Source organism: Polypterus senegalus, chromosome 8, assembly GCF_016835505.1.
Source record: "Polypterus senegalus isolate Bchr_013 chromosome 8, ASM1683550v1, whole genome shotgun sequence".
NCBI lineage: Eukaryota > Metazoa > Chordata > Cladistia > Polypteriformes > Polypteridae > Polypterus > Polypterus senegalus.
The window spans coordinates 187,566,411-187,576,402 of NC_053161.1; the positions used below are offsets into that span (position 1 = coordinate 187,566,411).

At 40.5% G+C, this 9,992-nt stretch overlaps 1 protein-coding gene across 1 annotated transcript; it reads right to left on the minus strand.

The window, feature by feature from the left end:
• Window positions 1-1,032: 1,032 nt before the first annotated feature.
• LOC120534771 (NACHT, LRR and PYD domains-containing protein 3-like) lies at window positions 1,033-9,992 on the minus strand. Its single transcript, XM_039762351.1, has 3 exons — window positions 9,910-9,992; window positions 1,981-2,154; window positions 1,033-1,096 (listed from the first exon to the last, which is right to left on the minus strand). The coding sequence occupies exons 1-3, from the start codon at window positions 9,978-9,980 to the stop codon at window positions 1,033-1,035; spliced, it is 309 nt and encodes a 102-aa protein (XP_039618285.1). The 5' UTR covers window positions 9,981-9,992.

Here is a 9,992-nt window from a genome sequence, read left to right on the forward strand (position 1 = left end):
GGCATTACCCACACTCCACTAGATTGGTTCAGATCCCACCTCTCAGGCCGCACTCAGTTTGTTCAGCTTAAAACTTTCACATCCCAACCCACCGCTGTTACTTCAGGTGGGCTCTGTCCTGGGACCCTCCTTTTCATTATTTACCTCCTTCCTCTTGGTAATATCTTTTGTAAATATAACATTAGCTTTCACTGTTATGCTGACGACACCCAGCTCTGTCTCACTAGCAAACCAATTGCTTCCTTTCCACCCTCTCACTTACTGATTGAATAGCAGAAATCAAATCCTGATTTACTTCAAATTTTCTTAAATTAAATAAGTGACAAAACTGAGGTTCTCCTCATTGGTACAAAATCAACATAATCCATTGTTATTGATAATTCCTCTGTCTTCTCTTCCCCACAGGTGTCATCCTTGACAGGACTTTATCCTTTCAGTCCCACATCAATAACATCTCCCGGTCTTCATATTTCCACTTGCATAGCATTAATCGTATTCACCCCTCCCTCACTCCCCACACCACTGCTATCCTCGTTCATAGCCTTGTCACTTCTCGTCTGGATTATTGCAATTCCCTTCTCTTTGGTCTTTCTCACAAATCTCTTTATAAGCTTCAACTGGTCCAGAATTCAGCTGGCCTGCATCATTACTAGAGCCCCCACTATTCACCATATCACTCCCGTTTTAAAGCAGCTTCATTGGCTTCCAGTTCAGTTCTGAATTCAATTCAAAATTCTGCTACTAACTTGTAAGGCTCCCCACAACTTCACCCACCATATCTGTCTGACCTCCTCCATATTGTCATTCCCTCCCGCACCCTCAGATCCTCTTCCTCTTTCCACTTGACTGACCTCTTCGTCCATCTTAACACCATGGGGGGCACAGCATTCAGTTGCTCTGGAACTCACTACCACCTGAGCTTAGAAATATTGAATCATTTTCTCTATTCAAATCTAAACTTAAAACTCATTTGTTTAAGACTGCTTTTTCTGTTTGATTACAATTGCTCTGTCTGATTTTAACTTTTGTATTTTACTTTTGTTTATAATCTGTGTTCAGTATAATGTTTGGTGTCCTTGGGTGTTTAGAAAGGCACCTACAAAAAAAAAAAATGTATTATTATATGTCGATGTCCTGTTTAGACCTGGGGGTCATGTCTTGTAGAATGATGTCAGCCTGTTCAGTCCACTTGGCTATAATGGCGGTCACTTCCTGTGTCTCCCACCTTACTGTCCACACTGCCTTCAGTCCTAATCCTCTCCTCCCTGTGACCTTCTCTTTCTGTGTATGGCTGGCTAGTCATTTCTACTGCTGCTGTCCACCTTTCCTCCTGTTCCTCTGTCTGTCCACCTCTCTCTCCTTCTCCTTATTCTCTGTCTTGTCCTCCTCTTTTATTCGTCCTTTTCTTCATTCTGTTCATGTCCTTCTCTTGTCTCTCCTCATCTTTGCTATTCTGTTCTCTTTGTTCTTATCTGTCACTCCAGTCCAGCTCTAGCTGTCCACTCCTCTTTGTCTTCTGTCACTTTAGTCGTCTCTTCTCCTCACACTGACTGTGTTTCTCCTCCTTATTCCATTTTAGTGATTTTAACAAACTTTAGTGAGTGTAAGAGGAAAAGTGACAATTGAGAACAGGAAGAAGTATGAGATTAAAATAAAGAATGGACAGCGTGGGCTTTTGGGAAAAGAAATAAAACAACACTCTGGACAGAGAGGAGGAAGAAGGTGATCAGTGTTGTGGAGGGGCTCAGGGTCACAATGCTGTCTTTATGAATTAAATTATTAAAGAGACATCTGCAGTTGTGTCACCTCATGTCACTCTGTCTGTCCTTAAGGGACACTGCAGTCTGTCCTGATTAAACACAGCGTTTGTGTTGTGAAAGTGGAAAAGACAGAGTGATAATCTGACAAGAAATAAAATTCATGACACACACACACACATACACACACATACACACACACTCACACTTGTTGTTCACTTACTTCAGTTTCTCTAATTTGCAGTTTTCACTCCTCAGCCTCTCACACAGCTGATCCACTCCTGAGTCCTTCATGTTGTTGTCGCTCAGGTTCAGTTCAGTCAGTTGTGAGTGTGGAGCAGAAAGAGCTGAGGAGAGAGCTGAGGAACATCTGGAGGTGAGACCACAAAGAGACAGGCTGTGGAGAAGAAGAGAGAGAAGTGAGGACATGAGGAGAGACACACAGACAGAGAGAAGGACAAACAACAAAAAGGTTCAATGGCCACTTCTATTCTGACTTTTCACTGAAGTGCAGTGTTAACACGAGACCACTGCCATTCTTATAAAGTAAGGTGCTATATACCTGACTGGTTCTCCTGCCTTCACACTGGACTGACTGGTACAAAGTCATTCAGACTGACATGTGGACATCAACACTGGATAAGAACGTCACAGACATTGAGACTGACGGTTCTAGTGGTGACCAGTAGCAGGGACATTATACTCAAACTATATAATGCACTAGTGAGACCACATCTGGAGTATTGTGTGCAGTTCTGGTCACTATGATATAAGAAAGACATAGGAGCACTTGAAGCTGTGCAGAGGAGAGCAACCAATTGCATCATGGGACTGAAGGACATCTTCTATTGTGACAGACTCAGGGAATTACATCTGTATAGTCTGAACAGAGTTGACTGTGTGGGGACCTCATCCAGGTGTTTAAAATTCTCAAAGGCATTGATAAAGGAGATCCTGCAGAATTCTTTCAGCTTAAGGGTGAATCACGTACTTGAGGACATCAGTGGAAATTAAGGTGAAGTGCATTTAGGACTGAAGCCAGGAAGAACTTCAGTATGCAAAGAGTTGTGTGACTTTGAAACAAACTACTGAGACATGGAGTTGAAGCAGAAACCTTGACAGCCTTTAAGAAGAATCTGGATGAGACATCTGGGCAGCTTAGCTAAACACACAGGCTTGATGGACTGAATGGTCTCCTCTCATTTGTCGAATGTCTTATGTTCTTATGTCACTTTTCTTCATCTCTTGTATGACCCCTTGTAGAGCACCAAGACTCATGTGAGGCTACTTTTTATAGACGTCTTCAGCCTTTAACACCATTCAGTCTCATCTTCTTACAAAGAAACTTATTAAAGAATTTAATTTCGACTTTAGTTTGGTAGGACGGCTGATTCACTTAAGAGACAAGAACTGAAGAGTGAAAGTCAATGGCTGTCTGTCTGACATGTGGTCCTCATCCACAGGTCCCCTCAGGTCTGTTCTTTCACCTCTTTTGTACTCCTCTACACTAATGGTGGTCTCAGTAACACTGGAGAGCTTGATGCTCAACTTTTTATTCTGATGGACTCTCTTGATGCCACACTAATTGGACGATGAGGACTCTCTGTGTTTTCATTGTGACACCATTAAGGGCACAGACTAGACCTACATTTTAGATCAATGACATAATGGACAGTGAGGACAAGACTGACATGTGACACTTCTGTTCTTGGACATTCAGACCTCACGTACTGACTGGTGCCAGTGACCAGCTGACCTCTGTCAAATAAAGGCCTCAGTGGTGTTGAGCTCAGTTTTCTTACTCTTTCTACAGATGGTCGGCTTCATAAAGTCCACCACAGAGATGGTGTGAGAGTCTTTTTGTCTGAGTAGACTGTGAAGTGACCCCCATGACTGCTGACCACTGCTGTCCATTCACAGCTCTACACATTCAGACCAAGAGATTTGATCAAATGACTTGCTGACATCGTCATCTGCTGGCTGAGACTGAAAATGCACAGCACTTCATCACATGACTAGACAAGAAGTTTGGGGGTGGGGTCACATGACTACCATCTTAGTGTCCTCACTGTTTGAATTTCTCACAACAGCTGATCATTTCTTCAGGACTGAATTTTCTGTTTTCTCTGATGTATTTTTCAACATTTATTTTTTCAAACAATATAAATATTCAGATACAATGTTAAAACATATTAAATCAATAGACATGGATTCAAATTGTGTGTGCAGACCAAAGGCCATCAGTCATGGAGAATTCACACATTTGACAAAAAGAGAGGGTTTAGGATCATACGCTGATACAGCGAGTTTACACACCCACCACCTCAGGACCCCAGATTAGACTTGAGTGCAGGGCACCTTAGCACCACACCAGTTTAGTTGGGATGGAGCAGTGTGAGGTTTGTTACAGTGGCTGGAGTGCCAATCCTGCCACCAACCCCCCAGTTCACTCTGCAGGTTAGAGGACCTGCTTGTACCGCTGGATGCAGGATAACGTCATACACAGGACAGGGCAATTGTAGGTTAAGCGTCTTCCTCATGGACCTAATTAAGTGGAATCGACTTTAGCATTTATAGGATTTGAAGAAGCAATCTTCTAATTGCCAGAACAGATCCCGAACCTCAGAGCCACCACACCACCCTATTTGACAATTGTGCACCCTATATGAGTGTGAGGGAGCAGCACAGCCACAAAGTGAGGGGATAATCATGTGAGTAGTTGTCATTATTATTATTATTATTATTATTATTATTATTATTATTATTATTATTACTCTTGGCTCTGTGATGGAGGACGTTGTTTCTAAGATGACAGTTCAAGTGTGTTTTTCCAGGACGTCTTATAAGATCCCTCATATATTAGTGATTCATATATAATGCAGTGCCTTCTGTGTCTACCGGCATCTACAGAAATCTCTGCTCTCAAGAATTCACCTTTAAATTTAAAGAAACCTGTTGAGATAAGCGTTGTTTTCTCTTCTTATGCTTTGTTATATGGAGGCCCTGAAGTCTTTTCAGTTTTGTGTAAACATTTGTGTAAACATCCTCACGGGGACTGGGGCTGCCAAATCAGAAGTTTTCTTTCTTTTTCTTTTTCTTGCTTTTTAACTCATACTGGTGTGTGTTTAGACCACAGTGTGTTTGTGCACATATATTCATTTATCTATTTATGTATTAATTTGTTTAAAAGCTTCTGTACAAAGCCAAATATCTCCCTTGAGGGGGTGTAGGGGTAAGTAAGTGAGTTCATTTGTTTGTTCTCTCTATCTATGAGTTATTGTTGGTATCAAATCTGGCTGTCAGGACTAGTTTCACACTTTTAAAATAAGCGAAGCTCACATCACCAAACATATTTTCAACATTTTATCTTTTTGCATGAACATCCGCTGTTTTGCTTTTACGTATAAACTCACTGTGTACAGATTATAACAGCGGTTCTCAGGGGAAGTAACCAAAAATGGGGTCTTGAAGATGTGAAAAAAAGAAAACTAGAATCGAAAATATGAAAAATACATCTATTGTAACCAAAACAAATGAACTTAAACTATATTCTGATACTAGAAAAATAAATATAAAAAATAAATATAGATAAATATTGATAAAAGTTAAGTAGGTATAATAAAACTTGTAGTGGTGTATCGGCAGTAAAAAATATATTGATAAATTTTATTAGGGTTTTCAAAAAAAGTTAGGGGGACATGATTAAAACGGTCCAGCAAATACTTAAAGGTTGAGAAACGCTGGATTATAAGAAGTTCATTTTTTTCTTTTTAATAACATAAGATTGTATAGAAATGTTACTTTTTTTTTCAATATAAATGTCTAAAACTACACATTTAATTTTTATTTCAGTAGTTATTTAATTTAATTATTGCTTTTTCTCATGGTACTTTTCTGAATACACGCCTGCTTGTTACTTTTTTGTTTAAAAATCCTACAATTTGTCGACTTAGTGAATTCTCATAGTCACTTCTCCAGTGCTGTTATCTCTCCAATTACCAGTCCACTAATAAACTCCTTGACATTTGTGTGAAATCCTGAAGCTCAAGAAGCCTTTGACTGTTTAAAGGTTGTTATCATTGTCTTGAAGGTGCTGTGTGTCCTTTTATTATACACACTGATTGTTGTGATGTGAATTTTGCATACAAGATGATAATATTTTGTATGTCTTTACTTGTAACTTAGGCAAAGCAAATGTAATATTAGTATTTCATTAATGAGAAGCATTCATGTTTAACCCCCAGGACTAAGTAAGGATAGTGAATTTAATGACAGGGTTGGTGGAAATGTCTAAAACAAGTTTGGCCAGTGACTCTCTGCAGGACCCTCTCAGTCAGCCCCCACAGGAAAGCCAGACTGCCTATCTGGCAAACATCAGCTCAACAGATGGTTTTGGGGGTTTGGCAGGTATGAAGGTATTCTGTACCCCATTGGTCTGACGTGTGGCTGTTTGCAATTGGCTTGTATCAGAAGCCTTTAAGTACCACGACGCCCTATTGGCTCTAGGGTGTGGACATAAAAATCTATAAATGTGCTGGCTTTATCTCTCTATCTCTCTCTCTGAGCAACTGATGAAGGAGCAGCTCACACACACCATGAACTGAAAAGGACAACACAATGAAGAGCACAGCTCAGCAGCCATATTGGACTTAACTAGAGACATTTAAAGTAACTAACAAGTCTGTGTGCCGCCTGAAACTACACACCAGCATTTATCAGGTTGTATGGTTGCCAATATTCACTTGTACTTTGCATATTGTTATTATTTATGAATATTATCAATAATACATTATTTAAAGTGTAACTTAACTCTTGCTTGTCTTCTACTACACCTAATTGCCTGAGGTCATAGATATAGAAGGGAAGGTCAGGAGAAGTTATAAAGTACAATACTTTATAAGCAGTGGTAAGTCTGTGAGATTTGAGGCATTCTGACAAAGGCTACACATTAATAATACAAAAAGGGAAAGTAGAGTAAAATATCACTCTACCAACACAAAACACTGATCATAAAAACTTAGAGGATTTAAAAATGCTAAATGATTAAACAGCACAGAAGCTAGAGTGACAATTTCTTAAGCAAGTTAGATTTCTGCATCACATGTCGCTCAGTTTATAAAAATGGAAAAGCAGATACAGTACTTTGTTAAGAATTATGATGTTGTGACCAGAGTGACAGGGGACACAGGGCAAGTGTGACAGGAGTCCTTAATGGCCGTGTAGTGACACTCAGAATATTCACATCTCTGTTCGGCCATTTGATTGTCTGCTGCCACTGAGGAACGGAGATGTGTGGATTGAAATAACAAAAGAAGGATTTGTGAAGCCGGGGGTTTGGACCTCTAATCACACCAGCAAGCTGCAGCTGAACATGAATATAATAACATAAAAGGCGCTATATACTGGACTGATTAGAAAGTCACTTGATAGCTTGCACTTAGTTTACAAGGAGATGTTTTTTTTAAATGTCCACAAGAAATACAAGTGTGAGTTACAAACACAAGAGGGCAGCACTTCACACTCTGCAGTACCTCAGTCACCCGTCACCTTCCCAGAATTCATCTCAGTGTCTCTGGACATGTCACATAATGTTTGTCAGCATGTTGGTCTCTAAGCCCTCTGACTATTTCAGTGTGCCTCCTCCACAGATCTGTGGTTTATGTCTTGTTTTACTGACTATTTTTAATAGAAAGTGCTTGAATGACTACCGACCAGTTGCACTCACACCAATCATAATGAAGTGCTTCAAAATCTTAGTCATGTCACACATAAAGACTAATCTCCCAGCCTCCCTTGACCCTCTTTAGTTTGCATACCGCTCAAACAGGTCAACTGAGGATGCCATATGCTCTGCCCTTCACCTCTCCCTGACACATCTGGATAAAATAGACACATATGTCAGGATGCTATTCATATACTTTAGCTCTGCCTTCAACACAATCATCTCTCCAAAGCTGGTTGTAAAACTGAGCAGGTTGGGCATGAACACCACCCTCTGCAATTGGATCCTGGACTTCTTGACAGAGAGGCCCCAGTCAGTTCGGATGGGCTACAACACTTCCAGTATCAACACACTGAGCACTGGAGCACCGCAGGGCTGTGTGCTTAGTCCACTGCTCTTCACCCTGCTGACTCACGATTACACCGCCACGCACAACACCAACCACGTCATCAAGTTTATGGATGATACGACGGTGCTGGGACTTATAAGCAGAGATGATGAAACAGCATACAGAGATGAGTTGGAATGGCTGTCTGCATGGTGTGAAGGCAACAATCTATCTCTCAATGTCGACAAGACAAAAGAGATAATCGTGGACTTCAGAAAATCACATCCTGCCCACATCCCACTCAGCATCAACGGTTTAGATGTGGAGACTGTTAGGAGTACCAAATTCCTCAGTGTGCACATATCTGAAGAACTTACTTGGATGCATAACACCTCGTCACTAATCAAGAAAGCCCAGCAGAGACTACACTTCGTGAGGCGTCTGAAGTGAGCAAGTCTTTCCCCTTCCATCCTCACCATGTTCTACAGAGGCACCATTGAGAGTGTTCTGACCAGCTGCATCACTGTCTGGTATGGCAACTGCAACATATCCGACCGCAAGTGCCTACAAAGGATAGTGAAGACAGCAGAGAACATTATTGGGGTGCCTCTCCCTTCACTACAGGACATATTTTACAAATGCAGTGTCCACAAGACCTGCAGCATTGAGCAGGACCCCTTACACCCCTCACATGGACTTTCACACTTCTGCCATCCAAGAGAAGATACTGAAGCATCAGAGCCAGATCTGCCAGGCTGCAGGAGAGTTTTTAATGCCAAGCTGTCAGACTCCTTAGCACCAGGCTGTCCTCTGGGATCTTCCACACGGCCTCAACCACCTCTAAAAACAGAACTTTTATACATGAAAACCACAGTCCTGCAAAGACGAGTGCATATTTAGAAAATAACTGAAAATCTCATACTGACCTTTAAGGATTTTGACACTCTTGATATCCTTCTGCTGTGAAACATTCTGACCTGTCATTGTTTACATGCCTTAAACAGCTATTATCATACACTGATAATTTCTGTATTATCTATATCTATTATTTATTTATTATATTACATATTTATTGACTATATTTATGTATCTAGATTGCAAATACCATACATTGCATCAATGTTTATATTGCTAACTACATGTCAATATTGCTGCTACTTCTTTCTTGTCTTGTTTGTGTTTTCATTTTAAATTTTAATGTTAATTCTATTTTTAATTTATTTTTAATTTATCATTTGCACTTCATGTTGTTACACTGTGGACCCTGAGCGTCGCAATTTCGTCTAATGGTATACTTGTATATAGTTGAGATGGCAGAAGACTCGCCAGTAATGATGGACACCTGCAGAGCTGTCTGTCCTCCTGTGGTCACCTACTGTATCTCACCTTACTGTCCACACTCTTTGAAATTCTAATCCTTATGATTCCTGCTGTGCCGAGTTTAGTTGCATTTGTGACTATTCTTGTGCTTTCGTCATTACTGGAGTTTTGATTTTATTACCATACTTTGACGTTGTGTATTGGGACGTTGCTGGCCTTGGATTCTCTTTGTTGTTTCAGCAACTCCTCTTGTGCTCTTCGTGTATTTTGTGCCTTACAGCATTTTTTCGAAAATAAGCCTTTCTATTTATAAAGATTTTTCATTGCCCTTTTTGGTGCCTACCCACAGTTTGATGGCTCCCCCTCTTGTAGTCATTTTGATTTCTATTATTTGGGACTTACGTGCTTGGGACTCTCTAGTTAATAACAAGGGGATGAGGAGAAGGTCAAGACCAAAATAAAGAATGGACAATGTGGGATTGTGGGACAAGGAAAAAAAAAAACAATAGGCTGCACAGAAAGGACACCGAGAGGATGAAAGAGACCACTTTGGGCGAAGGGCTCAGGGTCACAATGTTGTCTTTAAGAATTTAATGAATAAAGAGAAATCTGCAGCTGTGTCCTCGTCACATCCATCTGTCTGTCCAAGTGTGACACTGACGTCTGTCCTGATTAAACACAATGTTTATATGGGGGTGTGTAATGTAAAGAGCCATAAAATCAGAAGAAATAAAATTCAACAAACAAACACACACACACACACACACTTGTTGTTCACTTACTTCAGTTTCTCTAATTTGCAGTTTTCACTCCTCAGCCCCTCACAAAGCTGATCGATTCCTGAATTCTTCATGTTGTTGTTGAA

What these genes read in the sequence shown, in the direction of transcription:
- LOC120534771 (XM_039762351.1), bottom strand. Translation starts at nt 9,980, where the DNA reads ATGAAGAATTCAGGAATCGATCAGCTTTGTGAGGGGCTGAGGAGTGAA. An exon ending in TGCAAATTAGAGAAACTGAA is followed by an intron (nt 2,155 to 9,909) that starts GTAAGTGAACAA and finishes TCTTCTCCACAG; the next exon opens with CCTGTCTCTTTGTGGTCTCA. An exon ending in TGCAAATTAGAGAAACTGAA is followed by an intron (nt 1,097 to 1,980) that starts GTAAGTGAACAA and finishes TTTTTTTTGTAG; the next exon opens with GTGCCTTTCTAAACACCCAA.